Genomic DNA, 25,663 nt, shown 5'->3' on the forward strand with positions numbered 1-25,663 from the left:
AAATAATAATTAAAAAAAAAGGTCATCTAGTTTAGCTTGCTGTTTTTTTTTAATGATTAATATTAATTTTTAACAAATCTCTTACGATTTGACAAACGAAAAAATATTTTGAATTTATTCAGAAGATTTGTTTTGAAACTTGATCACAACCAATAACAACTTACATTGTTGTTTGCAGCCGCAATATGGCGGTAGTGCCCGTAGTTTCCTTCGGATAAAGGTAACCTCAAAAACCACGTTTTTCCAGCATGCCCAAATGTGACAGGATCATACAAATCTACCCAACCTCTTCTCGAGGGTGGCCTGTGTTCATAGACCTAAAAGAAAAGGAAACAGAAATGATGATTTTTTTTTTTAATTTTTAGACATTGGGAAGCTGATAAGCGTTTCAGAAAAGTAATTGAGGATTTTTTAAGATGCCTTTCTCAAGCTAATTACTAATCATCTAATCATTTTCTTGCCGTAATGAAAAAACAACTATGGCAGTTGACATTCGACTTTTTTTTTTTTTGTAGACCAGCGAACTATATTTCTTATCATTGGAGAAGCGTTCTAAAGAAACAAAAAAAAAGGTTAAAAGCATAAGTGAAGAGTAGAACTTTTAAGAGCAGAAACGGATTACATTCTTTTTGGCTAACCATATTTTGTAAAAAAGCAGTCGAAAACTTTGTACTATGGAATGAGTAAAACGAGAACAACGTGTATAAACTACAAATAAAGTAATAAAATAGAGTTAAAGACTCAGCAAACAGTTGTTTCGGGGCTGCTAAATGCAAGCCCCTTCACAGAACAGCTGAACTGGCTCACAGTGTGGCATAGTGGGCAAAAATCCACCGAACTCGCGGGTTTTGAGCTAGGATCTTCTATTATGGCTCAAAATGCGGCAAAATTCTTCGACTATTTCGTAGTGGTGCTACAATTTTGAATTTCTTAACCCCCTAAGCCCCGCAGAGCTCAGAATGGACCCAAGTCGCGATTTTGAAAACTAAAAAGTATGACCATATTTTTTCCCTGATATGTGGCTCAATGCTTAGTATAAATCGAGGAATCGGATGATAAAACACAACTTCTGATAGCTGCCGGGTGTTTAGAAATGCCTTTTTTCACCGTATAAGTCATTAAAAACATGATTTTTTAGGTTTTTCCGTTGAAAAAATCAGTTTTATAACGGTCTTCACAAATCTCTCGCGCAAGAACAATTATATATTTTAATTCTAAACTACTACTTTTCCATCATTTTTCAAAGTTCAAAAGGTAAAAACCTCCCTACAACACCGAAAAATCGCTCAAAGTCCGAATTTCAGCTCGAGATCCTACCATTGTCAGTGTGCAATAGCGACAAACAGCTTATTTTGTATGTATATATTTATGTGTATACATTTCGAGAATAAATCGTCTGCGTTCAAGTAAAGACCTTTACATTTAGAATTTTCAAATACTTTAATTTTTTTTAGAAAATTTAACGTATTAAAGTAACAGTTGAGCAAATGTGTAGACGCAAAATTGGAATGTTTGTCTGTTTCCTTGGCATAATCGTAATAATCGAATTGTAACAGGTATTTTCACTCTTTTACGTAAGTGTTTTTGTTGAAATTCTAATTTAAAATGTAAAAACACATGTCAAAATTTTTATGTTTTTAACTAAACAATTAATTCTCAGATGAACCTTTTTAGTCTCAGTGTTATTCCTAACAACATCATTTATAGGTTATAATGCAACTAAATTTAAAGTAGTACTGAAAGGATAAATGACAGTATGATTTTACTTCATTTTATTTAATTTAAAAAACGAATATTTACAAACATATGTCCATTAGCTTTCACTTTAGAAGTATGAAAAACAGTAAAGACATGTTATTTTAACTTTATTATAAAGTTTGATTGGATTTATATTAAAGTTATTGTTGTTTTGTTAATCTAACACGCAGATACAAATTTAAAAAAAATGTAATTTACATAATTTAAATACTTATTTATGCAACAGAGGACAAAGTTTTCCATTTTGTATACTTACGTAAAAGAGTAAACATACCTGTTACAATTCTAATATTACGATTAATCCAAGGAAACAGACAAACATACCAATTTTGCGTTTACACGTTTGCTCAACTGTTACTTTAATGAATTAAATTTTCTTAAAAACATCAAAAGCATTCGGAAATTCTAAATGTAAAGGTCTTTATTCGAACGCAGACGATTTATTCTCAAAATGTATTACACATAAATGTATATATATAAAATAGGCTGTTTGCCACTATTGCACAGATGTATTCTCTCAAGCTGAAATTCGGATTTTGAGCAATTTTCGGTGTTTTAGGGAGGTTTTTACCTTTTGAACTTTGGAAAATGATTGAAAAGTTGTAGTTTAGAATTAAAATATATATTTGTTCTTGCGCGAAAGATGTGTGAAGACCGTTAAAACTCATTTTTTCAACTAAAACACCTGAAAAATCATGTTTTTAATGACTTATACGGTGGAAAAAAGTATTTCTAAACACCCGACAGCGATCAAAAGTTGTGTTTTATCATCCAATTCCTCGATTTGTACTAAACATTGAGCCACATATCAGGAAAAAAATATGGTCATATTTTTTAGTTTTCAAAATCGCGACTTGGGTCCATTCTGAGCTCTGCAGAGCTTAGGGGGTTAAGAAATTCAAAATTGTAGCACCACTACAAAATAGTCGAAGAATTTTGCCGAATTTTGAGCCATAATAGAAGATCCTAGCTCAAAACCCGCGAGTTCGGTGGATTTTTGCCCACTATGCCACACTGTGTGGCTGTTCTGTGACGCATGTGTTTCCGGTTTACATGTCTATTTACTTTGTTTCCTTCTATTTTTGTTCATTTATCGTTAGGTCTACATTGTGTGGACTTTTTGTTCTTCTCTTTTAAGGACTGATGAAGGGGCTTGCATTTAACAGCCCCGAAACAACTGTTTGCCGAGTCTTTAACTCTATTTTATTACTCCATTTGTACTTTATACACGTTGTTCTCGTTTTACTCTAGCCATCTTTTATTCTGTAAGAGCGTTTTGACTTGAGGCAAAATTATTTCAGAAAAGGCAAAACTCAACAGTCCTTAAGTTTACAGAATTGGGAGTACACATGTATTGGAGTACTTGAAGTGTAATAAGCATTTAAAGTATTAAGCTCTTTATTGGAACACTAAAAAGGAAAAAAAAAGGAAAATTCTAAATCAAAAGTTTTCAGCTTTTACCAGGAAAAACAGGTACATGGATTCCTTGTCGTCATAGCAACCACACAAAATAATTAACATGTAAATGACCTAATAAACTTGAAGGAATATCTCACTTCGCACATTATTGCCAATTTCATCTCGGAGTTATTAAACATCGGTGAAACTAATCACCTAAAATTTAAAAAGACTTAAGAGAAATAAATGGTAAAAGCAGTTTTGACGCTCTCCCGATAAAAATTTCTCAAAAATATCATTAAAAAGAAAGAGGGAGACTGAAATTTCCCGGTATACAGTGAAAATTCAAACATCCAAGATAACGATGTAGAGGTATGGGAGAAACGAACGAACATTAACGGTATACTAAATATGTTATGCTGGGTACCAGATCCATCCTCTTATGCGTTGTTAGAACATTCCAACCATCTTTATTCGTTTAACCGGTAATGTTTGACTGAAAAAGAAATCATTAACTCATTCTATTTCCTCGATATATATTATGGCGTCGATGTTTATAAGATCGATGTCTAAAAATTATGATTATTCGTTTTAGACTGCTAAGTGTTACCTTAAAATAGTAGTGCATCCAGAAATACTTGTGAGGTAAATAAGATCTTCAATTTATATCAACATTAAACCTTTTATTGTTGGCGTCCCCTACTTTTCACTGACAAAAAACGTTTTTCCCTCTTGTTTTCCCTTTTAATCTTATCTTTTGATATTTAAGAATTTCATGTCGGACGACTGAAATTAGAGAAAAATGGAGAAATCAAATTTTTGGTTCAGAAAAACGGCCAAAACTGTTTCTCTTATTTTAAAACATGGTGTGCCTTTCCCTTTATTTGTTTGTTTTTCTTAAATAATAAAAGATATCAAATTTTTAAACAGACAATTGTGTATTGCAAAATTATTAATTAATTATATGCATCTTTAATTTTTGCTATTTTATCATTATGGGGACGTTGATAAAAATCAGTGCAAGGTTTAAAGAAAAATACTAAACTTTTCCTTAAAAAAATAAAAAAATGCTACAAAATACTACATTGGTAGGATACTACAAAAAACTGTGCTGTCTAGCGGAACAAAATAAAAATATTATTATTCTGCCAAGTTATTAATTATTTGTTTAAGCATTAACATTACATGCGACTTCAAATTAAATAAATAAACAATATCTTTACAATGATAAACTGATTTAATTATTCATTTCGTGTTTTTACTTTCAGAAAAATAGTGTCATCGAAGAAGATTGTGATCCATTACAATTTTAAATATTTTGGAAAATTTCTCATTGGAGGGGGGAATTTTAAGAGTCGCGGAAACCTTTTTCTTGCATTTGGATTCCAGACCTCATGACGCTTGAGTACTGTCATTTTGAACAAAAAACTTGTGTATTATTAGACTATTTTCCTAAACAATTAAAACCAAAAGTAATTTACAAGAATCTTACGCTAAACATAGGTGTCATGCTTTAAAAAAGCAAAAAAAAAAAAAAAACATAAAAAAGAGGCTTTTTGCATTGAATTAAAACAAATAAATTCCTTGTCTTACTTTTCATTTCATTTTAAAACTGTTTGCTTTGTAAAATCAATCAGTCACTTTGTTTTCTGTCAGAGTGCTCCCCAAGGGAGGGGGGGGGAGGCGGTCAAGAAGCAGACTATGCCAATAAAATTTTTAGAGGGTATTTTAAAGGGTATTTTTTTTGGGGGGGGGGAGATGTCTCGCTTTTGGTCGCTCTTGCTGGTAATTAGGGGGATGTGCCTTTTATGGGGGGGGAAGATAGGCACCCCAGTTTATGGTGCCTCAAAACTTTCATAGATCTTGCCTCGTTTCATAGCAAGACTAAAGTTTTCGGTTTCCTTAAACTAGTTAAAGTATAGGCTCAATAGTTTCTAAATTTCCTCCGAAAGTACGGGAAAATAACTCAAACCACATCAACAGATTCACGACATGCCACGCACGGTATTTTTTGATGCATACTCACCATGATTGCTGTGAACTGACTGATGAATGAAGCTTTACAACACAAAGTGGCGTCGGTATTTACGAATATCAAGAAGCAATCATAAATACCAAAAACTCCTACGAATAGTCTGCAATTCACCATAGGTTTCGTACTGATTGGTTGCATGTTTTTCATAAAATTTAAAGAACAAACAAAAAAAAAACATGCATTCTTTTCTCGAAGACTATGTATTTATATAAAAGTATTTTAATTCTAAAACGAAAAAAAAAATCATACCACTGAGCAATACCAAAGTAGCGCTCTGCATTGCGTAACTACTGAATAGTTTTGGGAGCGGGCCATCCACGTAACAGCTAGACTTTCAGAGTCCACCCACTGTACAGATGTGAAATAATAGTCCCTAAAAGGAAGGAAAAGCAATATAAATATCTTCTTAAGATGTAAACCTAAATTATGGTATTTCGTAACACTTAAAAGAAAAAAAAAACAGTGATAAGGACATTTTCGAAATGAGATCCACGTGTACCAGGCACATCAAAATATTCAAAATGTCAATAAAATATCTGATTTGCTGTAAATATTGCAGTAACTTAACGGTAAACATAACTTATATGTCGAATTTATTTTTCTAAATATTGGATGCACTAGAAGGGTTTTTTAAAGCAGATTACAAACATATAATACTAATTGTACTAGTTTTTCTTTCATTCATAAGAACTTCCAAAGCTTTATGTAATATAACTATATTTACTTTAAAATGTTAAATGATTTTTTTAAAAAAATTAAAATAAAATTAAAAAAAAACTTTAACAGAGGTCACCTTTAGGAGGTCATTCAACACAATTCCTAAACACTAAGAAAATATAAAGGGCATTCTTAAAGCATTACCAGTACAATACGTTAATGTTCTAAAACGTAAAGTATATTTTACGTACTCTAAATTGTTTTTCATTGCTCGTTATGTTGCTCAAGTATGAAGGAAAGCATGCAAAACGTGCTTCATTACGGTGCAACTGTTCTAAAACTTATTTCACACAAACTTAACTTCCAAGTGCAAAAAAAATGATGTAAGATCAATAGAACGGGCTTAAGTGAAACTTCTTGACAATTAAGTATTAAAAATGCTAATTATGTGTAAAAAAATCAGGCATTGTAGGTCATGCTGTATGTCTACTATGAAACTGGCGAAAAGGAATTGAAGTATAGTAACCACAAACCACACGTGGACAAGCTGATCCTGCACTTCTCTGGGAGGTTTAACGTCTCGCTGAAGCATACGACTTGGAGATCTCAAATCCACAACCCATAGAACGGCCGTTGGATTTTCATGTCCAGCCTGTAGAAAACATTTATATGTGTATAAACTGTAATTTATTTGAGGCAGTGAGAAGTAAAGGGATTTAAGTGGACACTTTCAAGTTTTGAGTAAAACGCGTTTAAAGTAGACATTCATTTATTTTTTTTCTACGTCATGATATACAGCAAACCTAGCAGGTCTATTAGTACTATCTCCGTACCCAAAACAGAAGAGAGATTCACCTTTTATTTGTACTGGTTATCTCCTTTTTTTAATTTCAATTTAACTTAATTCTGCTTCTCACTATCTTACTTGTTCTAATTATATTCATTTTCAGAAAGCGAGATAAATAGCAAATTCTTATTTTCAAAGTTTTTTTCTCAGTTTTATCGTCACGCTGAGTTAGTGTCTGCGACAGTAAAACGCGTTTAAAGTTGACTTTCATTGATTGTTTTTTTTTTTTTTTACATCATGCTGTACAGCAGCACCTACCGGATCGTCTACTAGTACTATCTCTGGACCCGTAACAGAGAAAAGGTTCACCTTTTATTTGTACTGGTTATCTCTTTTTTTCTTTTTTTTGAGCTTTTATTAATTTGCTTCTCACTGTCTCATTTGTTCTGATTGCGTTCATTTTCAGAAAGCGAGTTGAATAGCAAATTATTATTTTCAAAGTTTTTTTTTTTTTCTTTTTCAGTTTTATCGTCACGCTGAGTTAGCGTCTGTGAAATAGAATTTTGAGGAACGCTTTTTATTGGGAAAATGACATGGTTGACAAACGTTCATAAGCCCAAAAGTAATCAGTGTGGATTGCTTATGCCAGCTTTAACTAAAAACGTAGACATTGATTTTATTTCAAAAAGTTGATTTAAAACCATACACTTTAAACTTTAAGGATTTTTTTTACAATAATAACCCATATATTTCTGAGATCGGACCTATCCATCGCCGTCCACCAACTACAACACTGCTCAGAATTCAGAAACATACATAAAACTGCTCTTAATAAACTATTTTATTTTTTGAAAATTGACAGGTATAAAATGATAATTATCGGCGAGAAATTTCTCCAACTTCTGAAAGTGTTTAAGCATTAATACTTCTGTCCCATCTTTAATATTTTATGTGAACATTCGTTCCTTGGCTCACACAGTCATTTCAGTAATCTTTGAGCATAAAAAGAACCTCATTCTGGCATATCGTAGTAAAAGGGCATACACATAACATCTGGTGCTTTAAATTACCTTGGGATATCGCAGGGATCTCAGTTGAGCTAAAACATTATTGCTGTCATTATGGTTGCCGTACCAATTATAGTAGTAACTGCCAACTTTGCTGTCATTAAAAGTAGCAAAGCAAAGCGAACTGCCATCTGGAGAGAACCACAGAGCACTGTTTGACTTTAAAATTTCTTCTGTAAAAAAATCACTAAATAAATAAACACAGAAGTACGCTGGTTTTACATTTTACTGTGCGGTTCATATAGCAGAAATATTACAGGTATTTAATGTATTTTATCAGAATTAGTAAAACATTGTACACGTTATTAATAGTATTTATTACATATTACTATATTATTATTTATTACATTATAATATTATTCATTATATTATTACTTATTATTAAATATTTCATACTAATAAAAATAAGTTGTTTTATTTCAACTTTCTTAACACCTTTGAACTTTTGGGATACTATATGTTTTTTAAAAAGTAGTTTATTATCATTTTTAATAATGAAATTTATTGCGTAAAATATCATTATTAAAAATATGAATAAGGATTTTTGGTATATGATCTGCTGATATATCATGAAAAGTTTTTATCAAAAAAAATCAAAATTAAAAAGTGCATGTTTTAAAAGAAAAAGTTGTTTTCTATTATTTATGACATATTAAGATGTAAAACAGTTCTTCTAAAAAACTGAAACGTTAAAACTAAAATTTTAAAAGTGTTTCCTATTTCTAAATAAATAAAGTCTTACGAACCTTCATATAGCCAATCTGGTACACCATTAAAAACTATCCCCTCAACGCCTTCACTGCTCACCAGATAATGAGTACCGTTCACCGTAGGTAAATAGTAAACATTATTTTTGTACACGTAAGCCTAAAAAGGAAATAAACTTAGGTTTAAAAAAAGAAATACAATAACGTATGCAATATAGTGATGCGTGTAATCTAAATCAAACAACAAACTTAAAGAAACTTGACTATAAAAAAGAGGCGGTTAATTTATAAAATCGTTTTTTCCTTTTTAATTACATCAAATGGCGCAATGATGAAATTCTACTTCTTTTTTTGACCAATAAGTTGCGTTGAAACGGTAGACAAGTCAATGAAAATGGAGTATAGATTGATTTGTTTGTTAAGTTGTAGAGAAGAGAAAAATACTGAGCCATGTGGAGCTCATATTATTAGAAATATAAGTAGGTCAGCCAGAAAGTTAGTTGCACAACTTCAGAATTGTGTTCTGTCTGAGCCTATTTTGATGACACTGTGTGGCAACATTTCAGGAATGTACCTTTATCGCTTGACTTGGCGGCTTCCTCGAGGCAAGCTTAAATTTTCTGAAAATTATTTGCAAACATGCCTCGACAGCTGCAAGTAGCGTCCAAATTGGAAATGCTTGCAGTGATTCGTTTTTGTGGGCAAAAAGGTGCACTGAAATGTATGGGCAGTTGCAAGAAGTGTATGCTGAACATGGAATGTCACGTTCAGTTGTCGCGAAATGGGGCAACATGTTTGAGAATGGACGTAGAGATATGCAAAGTGCCACATCAACTGATGAGCAACTGAAAATCTGTCTAACGACAGTTGGATAATTTACTAAAAATTGTTTGGGCTACAAATGTGCCTTAAGCTTAAAATGAATACATTTTTTTTCTGACCTAACTAATTTAAATGTTTCAAACAATATTTATCTATACTAGAAAAGCCCATTCCAAGGATGATTTATTTTAATCTTCAAATAAACGGATTCACGCGAAAAATGTTTTAAAATCTGAAAAAAAAGGGTATACGATATTATAAAAAAGAGGACTTGATACATACTATTTCGTGCACCTGAATAGTCTTGTGAGCAGTTATAAAAGTTTATTAAAGCGACCTTCAAGTAGAATATTGTAGAAAAGAGTTAATAGCATATTTTCCTGTCCATAAATGAATGGAGATGTCAGAAAAAAAAGAGAAATACCTTTAAAATCTATTTTCTGGATAAGTTAAATTTAGCGCTAACAGAAAGCAATCATGAAACATTCAACAAAATCTGGGAAAAAAATTTGTTTCAATTCAAAACAATTAAATGGGGAAGAACTAAGTTGTACAAGAAACATAAATATTGTCAAAAAAACTTTGTAATGCATTTTATCACTTTAAAAATAAAGCTATTGGTCTAGATATGAGTAATACGAAGATGAAGTGTCATCTGTCTTTAACATGCGTAGCTTGTGTTACAACGTAATTTAAGTTTAATGCATACTTCTAATGTCTTATTTCGATTACTTTAGTATAAATATAATATTTTAAACGCTATTTAATTAGGTGTTACAATAACGTATTAACATGCGATATTATGAACCTTGATAAAGAAGTATAAGTTGAAAAGAAAAAATGACGTATTTCCTTTTACTGGATCGGCAATATTTTCCTGTGATGGAACAATGGTCCAATTTAAGAAAGGTCCAAGGTCTCTTTTTAAATTAGTTGGAAAAAAATGCCGGTCAAAGTTCATAAAATCGAAGTAATTTAGTTTTCACGTTTGAAAGTGTCACTTATGTCACTTAAATAAATCATCTTTAGAGTTTTTGCCAATCAAATGTTCTAGAAAAAGCAAATTTCTTGATTTTTTTTTTTTTTTTTTTTTGACTGAAGTTTTGTTAAAGGAAATCAAGTTTCAGATTTTAAAATATAAAAATATCTATATGTGTGTGTGTGTGTGTTCTTTATACAAATCTACAATTTACGCCGCACCGTTGGTGGAAATCATTGTGAATTGCTATGCATTAACTGGAAAATCTCGATGTTGGTCATATTAAACCTCACTTGTTGGTAAAAATCATATTTTGTGAAAAAAAGTTGATGCATATTTTATCATTTAGCATTTAATCCTTCAATAGTCATAGTAATACACCTTTTCAACGCCAAAATTTACCCTGGTGGTGATTTTCGGCACTTTTTTTTTTAGAAATCGAAATTCCATGGCCTACTGTGTTTGCCCATAAATTTGGCAACGTTTCGTCTACTACTTCGCTCGCTAGAGGGCTCTGAACACCTCACGTTATTTTATAACCACCCTGTATATATATATATATATATATATATATATATATATATATATATATATATATATATATATATATATATATATATATATATATATATATATATATAATGCAATGTATATTGAGAGAACTGAGAATAGGTAAGCTTAAAGCTGGTTGCTAGATCTTTTGCCTTGCTTTAATAAAGATCAACGTATAAATAAACTTTATGCTGAAAATTTCATTAAGTTTTATGAACTTGAAACGAAAGTGACTTTTTTCAGGCAGGCCTTTCTTTTTTACGTCATAATAAAATATTAATAAAAAATATGTTTAGTGCGCGCATTGTAATCAAAAGTTTAATCATAAACTTCCTACACTTTACGTGGATTATTAATCGTAATCTCGCAAGTTCAGTTCCCGAAAGCTGTTTCCGCTTTTTGCTTATAGTTGCAAGAAAGCTGAAATACTGCTTTTTCTTGAAGCAGCTTCCAATTTTCTGTTTTCGTTTAGGGATGAGCAAAAAACAATATTTTCGTTTTTAAGTTTTATTTGATTTTACTTTTCTAGATATTGTTCATGTTTAAAATCGGCGACTCACTTTTTGCAGCTTCATGAATTTCGTAAAAACTGGGTGAATTGTAAAAAAGACAAAAAAATTAACATTTTTTTTTTAATCAAAAAATGTTTCCGTTTTCTGTCTAATTCGGAAAGAAATAATTTTTTTCATGGGCAATTTAATGTCAAATGATTTAAATTTATGTATTTTTTATACATTTGAATATGTAACAATTTTAAATAAAGAATCATAAGAGGCTTGAATACATTTCAATTACAATTTGGTCGTTTCCAAAATTTTAAAAGTATTTATTTTTGAAGAAACATGCTTAAAAACATAGGCTCTGAACATTTTTTAAATATTTTGTTTATGTTTAATGTTTGAAAAAAATACTTAAACGGTGCGCTTTCATTGTTTACATTTCTTGCCGATGACATTACAAATGATGAAATGCCATTCTATGCTGCCATTCACAGAGTAAAATATTTAATTCGCGATTTTACTCACGTGTATTGGCAACGATATGGTTGTTAGTAAGCATAGAGCTGAATTTTAATTCGCATTTGATTATTATAACGTGGAAACGCGGTACAAAGATGCGCCAAAGAGCATCATTTGTGACGTCATCAAGACCACGCCTTGTTTGAAAAATCGGACAGTTTAAAAAATTAATTAAAAAATTACTGTTGGGAAATGAAAGAATTTTCTGGGTCCATGTTATTTTCTTTTTTTATTTTTTTTGCTTATTCTATCAATCTCAGTGACTAAATGTACTACATTTGACTGAAGGAAACAACCCCATTAAATAATTTTTACTACAGGTATTCAGCTTAAAAATATCTTTTTCATACCTAACATAGATTATTTTATTGTAATTAAATAACCGTTACTAGAAGTATACAGCGAAATAATAGCACTTCTTTATTAAATATAGATTTTTTTTAAAGCTGACGGATACTTCTTGTAAGACTTCTTAAAACAACGTGAACGTTGATACATTCCTCCCAAATATTCTCCTTTAAACGATGTTTAAAAAAAAAATCAACGTTTTACAAATAAAAAACCTTCAAAGAAATGTGCTACTTTAACAAATTTCAATACGTTTGCATAATTGTCGGTTTAAAAGTTTACCCCATTAAATGTTTAAATTTTTTAGAAAGCAATTTCCTTTCAGTTGTCATAAGAGTTATTTGAAGAAATTGCCATTATTTCCGAGATAAGAACAAGTAACTTATTTTGTAATGTATTCATTTACATTATTTTTTCGCATCAGCTTTGATCCTGCTTTTATCTTCATTTTATACGTTTTTTTTAACTTAAGAGATTACCAAATAAATGTGAGAATTATTTCGAGAGGACTTTATAACGTGAAATCAATTTTTCGCCAAGTATTTGAATGAATTCATATTGTTATGTCTCGGAGGCAATGTGGCTGCTATGTTTTTTTGTCTTTTTTTATTCCTGCATATTACATATTTAAAAAAAAAAGATTGTGTTGCATCCTGTTTGTGGGCTAATTACTTCTTAAGTCAGAAAGTTCAACATATTATACGCGCATATTTTTAAAACCACAACACACTATAATTACGTAGTAACTGGTGAGAGACCATAGTAAGATCTTATCCTGAAGCTCTCTGGATACAATATCCAAACAGCTCCTACGGGGATTCATTAATAATTCAGAAGGAAGGCATCATTTTAAAAGAATTTCTCACTGCTTTTCCCGAAAAGTAAACAGACTCTAACATCAAGAGAGTTTTTCAAAAAACAAAATAAATAAATAAAAGATTTCTTCTATTTTTACTAAGCACCGTTTTAATTTTTAGCATCTTGTGAGCGAGGAATTATTAGGTTAGTTCGTTTGAGCGTCGTAAAAATGGAGCGAAGATCATGGGTTTGATTTTCCATAACCTAAAAATGTACGCGCTTGAATGAATTATTGTCTGTCGAAGATTTTCTTTTTTTACAAATATTTTGTCATGTATTTGATTAGTGTACAGTAGCCTTAGATGAAGGTCCATCTGCTGAGTTTGATAGGACGTCATACTAATAATGCGTTAGCCATAGATTCAATACCACATGGGCCAGATAATGTCACTTTTGAGTGACTTCTTTTCCTCGGATGCATTGTACTTCATATTTCTAAGATTCACAATCTTAATCAATTGCAGGTGTCTAAGCCACAGTTGTCTTGTTGCATTAAAATCAGAAAACAAAACGTTTAATTGACACGTTTAACTGCAGTGTCATAGATAATATTTCTTCCAAAAACTACCAGTCAGGCTTTTACTAATTATATTTTACAAAACTGTTACTGTCATCGGCGAAAAAAAAAACAGTAAGACTGTTAGGCGATGAGAGACTATTTACAATTCGGTATTTTGAATTACCACTATCTAATGTGAATACCTCATTTCGCACTGAATTTGGGCTCAGCCAATCCGGAGTGACCGCGAAGGAGAAACACCTAATAAAGAAGTTGAATAATTTTTTTCCCCTAGTAGGTAAGCATGTTTTTAATTCACTGTGAAATCGGCACTGATGCAACTAATTGCGATTTCGGAAAGCTTTTTACAAGAAACTAATGTAAACCCTTGAAATCTTGGAACGGGTAGCGTTCATTACCCATAAGTAACGTTTCGGACTTTTTTATAGGGTAGTAAACCGAAATATTACCATTTGATTTCCTTTGTTCCCCCACGTTACGAACTGTAGTTTTTCTCCTGGTTTGTTTAAAGGCCAAAAGTGGTGAATTTTTCTGAAAAACAACAAATGAGACACTCTAAAAATACACACATATATTTAAAACAATTTTTTTTTGAAAATAGTTATTAAGCATAAAAAAGTGTACACACCAATATTATACATCAGCATTTTTTTTTTTCTGTGTGGCGCGCGTAGAACACAGAAGTTCCCTTTATATAAAAAGGATAAATCATTTGGTAAATATTAGATAACATTTTTAGCTGATTGAGCTTCAATGATATTTTGAATCCACGTAGTTATTTCATTTGATTAGTTATCTCTTTTGGATGGTTTCAAAAACGTAGTTTTGGCGTTAACTACAGTGTAATAACCAAGATCATTAATATAAGTGGGAAAGCGTGTTCAGAATTAGATAATAATTGTATATTATGGATCAGCAAAAAATAAATAATTAAATAAATAAGTATTAAACAAATAAGTAAAAAACAAAAAGGAACAATGTATGTGCTAGGTGGTTAAATGCAACTCATGATATTCCCAAATATACGCAAATACGATCACTAATGTGTGTTGTCATTATTCTGACTAGTTTTTCCAAACGTTAGATCACAAAAAAAATACGTTTATGCTAATTCTTAAAGCAATAGCTAAGACCCTATTGTTTCACAATTGAAAAAAAATGTTTTATTACAAAATTATATTCTTACTATTGCTACACTGTGCTTTAAAAAAATTAAATAAAAAACGCATTTGTAGCACAAAATATTTTTATACACAATGCTGAAAACATTCCAAAAAAGTTTGACGTCAGCCAAACCTGCTGCCAATGCTTACCTGTTTTCAATATCATAAATTTTGTATTTTGCATCAAAAGAATATTTGTACACCTAAAAGAATAAATCAGTATTTATGTCATATATCCAACCATTGATCCTTACAAATACAGTGCAATTTAGTAGCATAAGTCGAGTAAAAGTAAATGTGTAAATTAGCATAAAAAATAATCCAGAAAGAAGGAGGAAAACAAATGCACAAATATATCTGTTAACTGCACTCTTAAATTTAAATAATTAAATTTGCATTTTACAAAATTCAATCGTGTGAATAATTGTTTAACTCTTCGGATATTCTCACAGCCGGTCCAAACGTTGCTTAAGTGTTAAACTACAACGGACAGCAGTCATAAAACAAGTTGAAAAGGTTTTATTTTAAAATAAAACAATGACATTAATGTTGTCAAGCAGAACTAATTTGTAAGGCTCGTAAGAAATAATTAGCTACATCTTCCTTATTAACAAAATCATATGCAAAAGAAGCAATAGTGATTTCTGGTTCATCAAACAGAAAATATATTGCAAATAATTCTACAAAGTTAGAACTTCGCTAGATATTTAACAAACACTTTCATCATGAAAATTTTGAGCATTTTTTTACGAAAAATGAATACGACGTGTTTTAAAATATGTAAAAATTTTCGAAGTTTATAAAACCAAAAAACATCTTTTAACCCAAAGCACATATGCATAATATAGTATGTTCAAAACAAGGAGCTTTGAAGCAAGCGATACTTAGGGGAGACTGTTGTACCTTGACCATAGTGTACCTTACGCCATGCACTCTACTTATCTAGCGCTTTTACCTAGTGAGTAGTCAAGGTACTATGTCAGCCATGACGGTCTCTCCACCTGCCAGAGTGAGTTGTTGGTTGAAACTATAGCTTTTATGTGGACAGTGATTGTTTTGTGATTTGCGCAAACAAAAGTAAATAATTCCAGTGTTACTTAAATGAAATTGGACTTTTAAAGACTAGTAAAGACTAGCGTTACCCAACTGATTGACCATTATATCTATCGCCTATTTCTTGGTACGTGTATTCAATATTTACTCTTTACTTTTTACGTAGCTGTTAGGTTAGGGTAGCTCCTTTTGTATAAACATGCACCCTCGTGTACCTTGAAACCAAGCTCCATCTTGTACCTTGAACCACTGGATCAAGGTACAATAGGCACAAGAGCATCATGTAAAATGAACCAAATTACATAAAATTTGAAAAATATACAAAAATAGAAAATATATTTTTTTTATAATCCGAAATATTTTTTTACTTATGCAAAAAGGCATGAATTTCAGTTTTAATAACTAAAAACCATAAAAATTTATACTCAAATCATACAGTCAATAGATCTAGCATACTTAATGCATCAAAACATAATTAAATGTTTCTTTTTTTTTAATCCACTATAATATTTAAGGTTATAAAACCGAAATCAGGTACTTAATTTCATAACTCAAACATTATTATCAGCCGTAAAATGCTGCAGTTTACAAGGCATAATGCTATAGACAAAAAAAAATCATCAAGAATTGCATTTAATTAAATGTAACATTTTAAAACTTCTTACGTGCAAGAAAAATATAATAAAATGAATTTTGATCTAATGTAATAAAGGAATGGCGAACTTTGTTCATTGTTTTTGTTCTACTTTTATGAGCAGGTTGATATTTTAATTAAAATGTTACGTTCATATGTACGTTGATGTGCGTTTATCATTATGTCGTACTGAGTAATTATCAATCTTAATTTGACAAGTGTAATTTATGTTTACACAGAAAATGACTAACCTTTCATATTAGTTTATCATTTAGTAAACGAAAACTCATAATATTATAATTAAGTACATAAAAAAGATGGTCAGCTTTGCACTTACTTGTATAACATCATATATGAGTAAAATATATTTTTGGTCTGCAGCAATGCTATATTTAACAACTCTGTTTTCTTTCTGCGAAAAAAAAAAATAAAATAAAAAATAAACAAATACAGTTTTAAGACAGTAACAATAACAAGTTTTGGTTGGCAGCAAATAAAACGGGTTAACATTTCGTAACAAAATGTTGTTACCGAAACGACGGTTTAATTTCTATCTAACTACAAATTAAAATAATGTGCTCTTCTTCTTTTAAGGTACTTATTCTTTTTGAATATCTTACGCTTGTCTTTGCAATAAATGGAATACATTAACCATAACTGGTTAATTTAACTAGTTATCTTTTTTTTTTTAAGTATTGCAGAATGGTATTGTTACTTTTAATAGTTTCTAAAATTTCATGTAATATTTTTTGTGTTAGAAATTCTACAATTTCGTGTAAATTTTGCAAAAAGAACAAACATACTATCATATCTTGTGGCGCACTGATTAATTAGAGCATACTACAGAGGGTGTTTACACATTTTGCAATCAGCATTGATAAAAAAAAAAAAAGCCACCATGTTCAATAGGAAAACGCTTTTCTTGTCATTTATATAAGGTGCACTCTAAAGTGACGTGCATGTTTTTTTTTTTCTTTTTGACGTGGTAGTTCGTCGTAGCACTAATTGTCGTCAGAAAAATAGTGAGGTATCTGCCCTTTCAATAGCGACATATCTCAAAAGCTGTTTTTGCACTTGTAACAAGTTGTGTGGTTTTGGATGGTAATTCGCTCAAATGATAATTCGCTTTGAAAAGTTTACGTCTTTCTCAAGAAGAATTTTACCGAAACATGCCAAATGCTTTATACCTTCAAAGATCATTGCTCGCCAAGTGCTTAAGACGGTAAATGTCCTTCAAGGAGGTACGGGAAGCCGCGTCACCGATTCGTTCCGTTCTGAACATCCTACAATGGTCAAATAATCCAAAGAAACCAGGGCAATATGAGCATTTCACCACATGCGATACATTGGAAAGTAACCGAAGATTTTCAAATGCTGGCGTTTAAAATATGGTAATTTAGAAACGAAAATAGTGGTCCAGAGCAAGGCCACTGTGGCTCCCAAGCTACCCTAAAGTTGATTGTTATGAGTCAACGTTCGAGGAGAGAGCTTAAAATAAAACATTGAAAACAAGGAATCTATAAAGAATATTCAAGCCCGTGTCACAAAGTGCAAAACAGCTTTCGCTAGAAACGGTTTCCTGGAGCTCTGGCTGATAGGAGTGAGTTGGACTCGGTCGACATTCAAAGCCCCCCCCCCCACTCCCAATTGTTTTTAACGACTGGGGGAGTCCAATGCGATGAACAGTGACGTCACAAAAAATCCACGCCATTACTTTTACAACGCAACCAGTATTACGTGTTGATTTCTAAGGCAAAAGAGGATGTATTAAGACAACAACGTCAAGTTTAAAAAATCTTTCAATTCCAAACAATGATTTGAAAAGTTGCATATGAACTGCTTGTTTTTGAGACAGTTCTCTCGAAGAGACACGTTAAAAGACTTGCCTATGATGCATTAAGTGAGGTTATAAAGGAAATAGTTTTGTATTCTGGTTTCAATTCGCACTTTTTTCAAAAAATGAAAACAAAAAAAAAAATAATGATAAATAAATAAATAAAAATTAATAAAGGTAGGGATTGTACTCATATCTTAGTGGTACTTACCGCGTTGAAGATTCCTTGAGTAAACAGATGGACTTTTTTCTTTAAAAATATGTAATATACACAATTTCGGACAGCAACCCAAGTGGAATTTTTCATTATTTTCTATATTCCTTTTGTCTAAATTTTCATTAAAAATACTGGTAATAACCATACATTATTTTTCCTAGTTTTCCTTTTATTCTTCAATGCATCAGGTAAAATGGAACAGGTAAAGTTTCGTCAATAAGAATTATTAAAACTATGCTTGTCTCATATTTTTCTGAATGTCGAATAAGATTTTTTATGGTCGGATACTGAAAACAAATAGCATTCGACCCATCGTTGAATTTCGAATGTATGTTTTAGCAAAGCCTTTTGAAAGTTTTAGACGATAATCAAACCCTGTTCAGTTTTGCTGTCAATTATTTTTTCGATTTCAAATTTAAATTCAAGTTCATGGAGAAAGTCAAAACTGTTTGCAAAAATGTGTGAACACCAGTTAATTAATCGGTAAATAATTGAAAATCCATTAGTTTAACTCTATTGTTTGTAGTAAATATTTTGTTTACTATATATCTGTCAAATATATTGTATGAGAATGGTATATATTAATTGCAAAACACAAAAATATACGATGACATTAATTTATTTACTAAACCTCGCTTACGATAAATCAGCTGATTTTTAACAAGTTAATTACAAATACCTTTACAGACGAAATGCTATTCTATAAACGCATTCGGTTCATTCATTTAGCTTCTTTCTGGAAGTACGATTCTCTTAACTTTTAGTTAATGAATAAACTAGTTTAAACCATATCAGAAATTACGTTCTGTTCTGCGACTGATGATCTAATTTAGTCAGCGACGGTCTAATAATTACTTGTGACGTAATATGCTGCCTGGATTTCTAAGTAAAGTTTATCGAGAATTCCTAGCGGAATGATATGTTGGAAAATACCTTAATTCGCGCGGGTATATTTAATTAAAATAAATACGACGCATCAAACGACACAAACTAAGCCTAGTAAGAAACAGTAAATTGCTGCTTAGATCGTTAACAAAGATGACTTTTCTCAAACAGTTACTTAATGTTCAACTTAGGATAGCTCATGATTGTTTAAATTAAAATGAATTTTTAATAATTGAAAAATTAAAAATTAGTTTTTAATAATTAAAAAAGAAAAATTAATTTTTAATGATTGAAACATTAAAAAACTAATTTTTAAACAATTGAAAAATTAAAAATTAATTTTTAAGAATTGAAAAATTAAATATTAATTTTTAAGAATTGAAATATTAAAAATTAATTTTTAAGAATCGAAACATTAAAAATTATTTTTTAAGAATTGAAAAATTAAAAAGTAATTTTTAATAATTGAAAAATTAAAAATTAATTTTTAATAATTGTAACTAAATGACTAAACATATGAAAGTAACTCACAAATACAGACAAATACAATGTTAATGAAAATAACTGAATTTATGAAAATTTCCAACCTTTGTTCAGCTGGAGTATCTAAATCTAGTGGAAATCCAGTTTAACGTTACTCATGGATCCAGTTAGAGGAAAAAAAAAATAGGCGAGGAAAGGTTATACATAGACCGGCTAAATTTTCATTAAACAAAATAAAAAGAAATGGAGCAAATTCGCACAGTAAAAAGTATTTTATACCAATTTGTTTCAAGAAAAATAATTTCATGTACGACCTGACGAAAACCAGGATACTTAAAAATTAGTCGGATTTGAAAATTTTGATAATTTTTTGTCTCATATTTCTTGTTTAAACCTCAGAAAGACCCATCTGCATCACTGTGATGCTTTGTAATTATTATTATTACTGTGAACAATATCGATTTAAAAGGATATTTCAGTCATTTAGTCTTATCATAACAACATCAAATGAGTTCCGAATTCGACTTCTGTAGCAAGGGAATAAATTTGGAACTAGGCAAAAAAAAAAAAAAAAAACTTTAAATACGTGAAAGCGCTACATGCAGAAGCCATTAAAATGAAGTTCTACCGTAATACAATTATAGCAGAGGAAAATCTAACCTAGCAGCATTGTAAATGCCACTAAGGTCCTAATAAAGCACTACAAGTCTACTTGGGTAAGTTTGCCCTACTATCCGCATTTAAAAAGTTTTTACAAAGTGTAAACAAACAATTTAATAAAACTAACAAAATTGTCAGATACTTACAAAAATGGAATTGTGTACTATAACTTTTGAAGATTTCATTCTTATAGAATAAAATACTAGGTGACCGGCTCGGTCTCTAAATGCCAAAATGTCATCTGAAAGGAAATATTATCAACATTTGACACATTCATGTCGTATATTAATGTGGCAAAAAAAAGACACACAGAGGAAAAAAAAAACATACGTTTTTAAGAAACTATGTTTCAGGCTCATATAAATCAATTTGTATTAACACCTTATACTTTTCAATATTTATCAAAAAACCAGAAAAGTACTAAAACCAACCTAAATATACAAAAAATAACTCCTGAGAAAAACTGATCAAAAATTAAATATTTAATTGACGAATTATGTTAAATTCATAAGAAAAGGAATTACAATGTAGGAAATATTTTTTTGTAAACGCGATTCATTAAATACGCATTTTAGTAATAAAAAAAATGAGATTTAGCTACATAACACTAACATTTGTGCTTAAAAAATAATGGATAGGTGGGAAGTTTTTCCCAAGTTAAAAATGTTAGACTGTGTAGGAGTTCTTGTAAGATATTTTTCTGGGAAAAGAGCTCCGTTGACTTTATGCATAAATTGAATTTACGCTGTGTGGGACGAGAGAAGTAATACATGAAATAGCAGTTGACATGCTTAATAATGTCATTTTACAAAGGTAACATGGCAATCAAAAGAGTAGCAAGGCGTTGAATCTAGCCAAGTAACACTAAAGAATTCCCAACATTTCTAACAGTTAGCTTCATTTTTAAGTATTTTTTTCACTCGATACAAACTACTTAATTGGATATTTCTCACGACATTACATAACAAATACTTTAAAAAAATAAATAAATGTATCATTTTTGCAGTAATCTCATTTAATCACTACAAACATTTCTAAAAACGCTTTGTTGTGTAATTTATTTTAACTTAAACATGCTTAACCTGGATGTATGTATAATAGTTTAATTTTCAGAGTGTGTTAAGTGAAATTGTCTTTGTTAAAAAGATTGTTTAATATTTTTCTTTGAAGGTGCTACGATATGTTCAGAGCAGGTTTTAAGAAAAATTATATATTATGTGAGATATTATTAAATACCAGTAATATGTTATTGTATTAAATGTTTGTTCTCTTGGCAGAAGAACCAAATTCATCTTTAGAGGAACTACACCTATTAATTTTCAAACACTCCCTGCCAACCCGAGTGTACTCATATCGCAGAAATTGTTTCAATAGATTTAAAAAGTCGAATAGAATCTTCTCAAAATTTTTGAGTTTTTAAATCGTTCACATTCTACGCTTTTACCGCGACTAAAAAGCAAATATTTAAAAAAAAATAAATTATTTAAGTGTCAAAATCGTATTCGGTACCACCGAATTTAAATTATGCACAATACTAAATGAAAAATGGTTTAAATTTTCCGTAATAAAATCGCTGTTATTTGCAGTTTCTCATTTTCTCGAATTTAGCTGACTAGTCAAAAATTCTTCTCTCTTGTGCAGTGTTTAGCTTGAAATTGAATTCTATGCAAAAAGAACCGCCGAGCAATTGCAGTATCAGCTAAGCGTTGCAAGTATCAGTTACTGCCGACCTAATTAAAGAAACAATTCAGTTAAAGTTTTAATTAAAAGTGTGCCCTGCTATGTAACGTTTACATATTGTGCGCTTTGCTTTTAATTTTAAGCACACTTTTTAATGCATTCAATTATTTTAAAATAATATAAAAATTCAGCCTAAATATTACATTACTTTAAATTATTCTAAAGAAATATTTTAATAAATAAGAAAATAATAGTAAAATTGCAGAACAAACTTTATCTTGATTGTACTTATCATTTAAATGCAAAAAAATTCGTGAAATTCCTCTAATCCAGGTAAATTTTTGGAGCACTAAACAATCCAACCCCCCAAAAAAAACGAAGATTCTTACCCTCCTCCCCCCCCCCCTCCTTTTTAAAAAATTATATTGCGTAATCCAATCTGCAATGTTCCAATCTGCAGAGAAGGAGAAGGAAGATTTAGCTTCTGATTTAGCATTATAGTCATATTACTAGACCTTAGTACTAGTAATATAAATTTAATCCTAAAGATAATATTTAATCAGAAATAAGGGGCGTCGGAAGCTTCCTCCAAGCATTTTTTCGAAATTGAAGGTATGAAAACGCAGTTTTAAACTTTATTTCAGGTTGAGGATAAAGGGGACACGAGGTCCGATAGCTTCCCCCGATACATCTTGATTTTTCTGTTTCTGATGTTAAATTCAAAAATAAAACTTCTAGTAACACTATAATAATTTTCTTATCGAATAATGCTTTCAACACCTGTGTTTAATCAAAATTTATGTCACATAAAAATATATTTAAAAAAATCAAATTGTATTAATTGAACCTAACGTGGCTCAAGCAAAAACAAAAATGCACACGCTGTTACGCTGACGTAATAAGCAATGAAACAATGATTTGAAGAAGACTTCTACAATGTTTTAATTCGAGTTAGATAATAAACTTTTATTACTTTCCCTCCTTTATTTTTTTTCATTCACGCATGCAGCAACGAAATAGGCACAACAAAAACGTTCGAAATTCATTTGAAACAACTATTTGTTGGTTGTGTCACGCTTCTGACTGCGAGTAAAACTGAGAAATAAAACTCATCTACAAAACCTTGTTAGTTGTTTGATGGGCATAGAGGTAAGGTTCCTATGAAAACGTTTAGTACACATTTTATCTTCAGTTAGCGGAAAATTAAATGTATATATGATTAACTTACCAGATACCCAAGTCCCATTGAATAACCGAGGCTTGAAGTCATCACTTAAAACGTCAGCTAAGTTTATTCTGTGACCTCTTCTTCCTAAACTTGTAGTTTCTGAAAAAAAAAGAGAAAAAGGTGTATGATGTAAACATTTCATTCATACTCGTTTAACTTGTTATTGATAAAAATCGAAATTTAAGAACATAAACGTTTCCCACTGATTAACCGAAATTATTTGGTCTTTCACCGATATCTTTAATATGTGAATGTTGGGAGACAGGTGAATGCGACATTTAATTTTTTTAAATTATTTTTTTACGCTATAGGGGGGTCTAATCAAGAAACCATATGGCCGGTATTTGCTTATATAGTATACCAAAGTTTTTTCTATTCATTTGTATATATTTTTTAATACATACATCTTCCATTTACGAAGAACGTCACTAAGAGTTGATTATTTGTGTTGTGTCCAGAAACAGCGGTATTAGTTGTAATTAAGGAGATTGTATACGTTTGTTTCTCGCTTTCAAAACTTGTTTATAATGCTACGGTACTAGCGTCTCACGGTTCGAGTCCGTTAAGAATTGAAACTATTTGTTTGTTCTGAATTAACTTCAGTACGTACATTTTCGGTATTTATTAGATTTAATGCATAATTGATATATATAATGAAAAAGGAAATTCGAGTTTGAGAAGCGCGAAATATGGGGCAGAGCATATTTTCGTGCAGACTGCGATAAGAAGCGGAGCTGGAGAAGTGAAATTGAAGAGGAAAATGGTGTTGATTTGATCTGTTGCACAGAGTTTTTTTTAATGATGGGTGGGGGAGGTTGAAAATGGGGTGTGGGTTCCAAAATGCTTAAAATGAAATCAACTAAATTACACTATTAATCGAAAAAAAAACTTTTTATTGAAGTGAAAACAAATAATAAAAAATTAAAAAGTAGTTTTGAAATATTATTCTTATGCTATTAAGTATTTACAGTGAAATGGTCCAAATCCGCAATCCTATCCCTTTATTTTACCATCAAAATTCCTCTTTTTTCTTAATTATGTAAAAAGCATTTAATTAATACAAAATGTATGCCATTTATTTGATGTTTTGAGTTAACTTATAATATGTTAAAAAAAACTACACTGTGTGACTAAGTTGATGAAATTAAAGTATAATCAAGAACATAACAAAGCACCTTTGTGTTTGTTGTTACATTGTAACTTTTTCTGATACGTTTTCCCCCCTAAAATCACAGAAACTCTTATTATTGCAACTTTAGATTACTTTAGTTTAAAGAATGGAAAAATATCGGAAAAAATTTATAACTAACTGTTTCTTACTACAGCAAAACTACTGCGTTTAAATGTCAGATTTGAAGAATTTAATCTCGCTGAGATCTAAGACTGAATTAGGCAAAAATCATTAGTGAAAAACTATTTTATGTCTGGTTAAATATTCACTTAGACTTTTAAACTTAGACTTACTAAGGAACATTTAAAATACTAAAATTCGCGTCTAGAACTTCAGAGACAGTGAAAAACGTTCTTAGGCTATGAATTTAGTTAAAAGTTAGTCGTGTTAAAAATAATGCATCTATAACGAAGCAAATTCAAATATCCATACATTTATACTCATTATTTTACGCCACTCAATTGCTAATGCACTTAGGCTATTTTTCAGTATATAAATGCATGTATGTAAAAAAAAAGGATTTAGGCGTACTTCAGTTAAAAGTTCAGTCATTTAAGATAACGTATATATTTATAAACAACTCAAATACTCATACAGTGGCTCCCAAAAGTGTTCGTATACTTTGAAATTTTTTAGTAAAACCAAAATAACTCGAAACTGAATTCGAATATGAAGTCCAATATTTTTTCACATCATTCCTATGTCATTCTAAATACAATCCATTGGTTTTTTCAAAATATTAACGGATCTTCTTTTAGAAATGGGTCAGAAAACGAAGAGATAGAGAAATAACACGTCACAAAAGTCATCGTACACTCAAATATTTTCGAATAAATTCATGATTAAAATTATCATATGCCGTTTTATTAATATTTTTGCATTGTGTTGACCCTTATTAGTCATTTGGCTTTATTTTTTTGTTTATTTGTTCCTTAATATTGTGCCTATTACTGTGAAATGGCTGTATTCGTAAAAAACCGCAAACACCATCCAAAATTTGAATTTTTTCCCACAGTAGTAGTAAATTGGTTTGAAATGTCTCTAAATTAGTTAATTTATTTGTTTTTATAGTAAAGTGCTTGATAAAATGCTTTGAAGAAGAAATCGTTCCGAAAACAAGGTAAGAAAAGATCAACCGGCAAAGTTGA

The 25,663-nt window shown here is 30.5% G+C and overlaps 1 protein-coding gene across 1 annotated transcript in view; it reads right to left on the reverse strand.

Annotated features, from left to right (window-relative positions):
* Positions 1-25,663, reverse strand: part of LOC129216549 (inactive dipeptidyl peptidase 10-like) — a 56,355-nt gene that overhangs the window by 27,688 nt on the left and 3,004 nt on the right. The window contains exons 2-11 of the mRNA XM_054850764.1: positions 23,345-23,443; positions 20,583-20,677; positions 16,695-16,769; positions 14,821-14,873; positions 13,957-14,038; positions 8,449-8,569; positions 7,706-7,875; positions 6,382-6,500; positions 5,441-5,564; positions 165-317 (exon numbers count right to left, since the gene is read on the reverse strand). Coding sequence (XP_054706739.1) covers positions 165-317; positions 5,441-5,564; positions 6,382-6,500; positions 7,706-7,875; positions 8,449-8,569; positions 13,957-14,038; positions 14,821-14,873; positions 16,695-16,769; positions 20,583-20,677; positions 23,345-23,443 — 1,091 coding nt within the window. The remainder of the gene's footprint in view (positions 1-164; positions 318-5,440; positions 5,565-6,381; positions 6,501-7,705; positions 7,876-8,448; positions 8,570-13,956; positions 14,039-14,820; positions 14,874-16,694; positions 16,770-20,582; positions 20,678-23,344; positions 23,444-25,663) is intronic.

This window comes from Uloborus diversus, chromosome 2, assembly GCF_026930045.1.
Source record: "Uloborus diversus isolate 005 chromosome 2, Udiv.v.3.1, whole genome shotgun sequence".
Lineage (NCBI taxonomy): Eukaryota > Metazoa > Arthropoda > Arachnida > Araneae > Uloboridae > Uloborus > Uloborus diversus.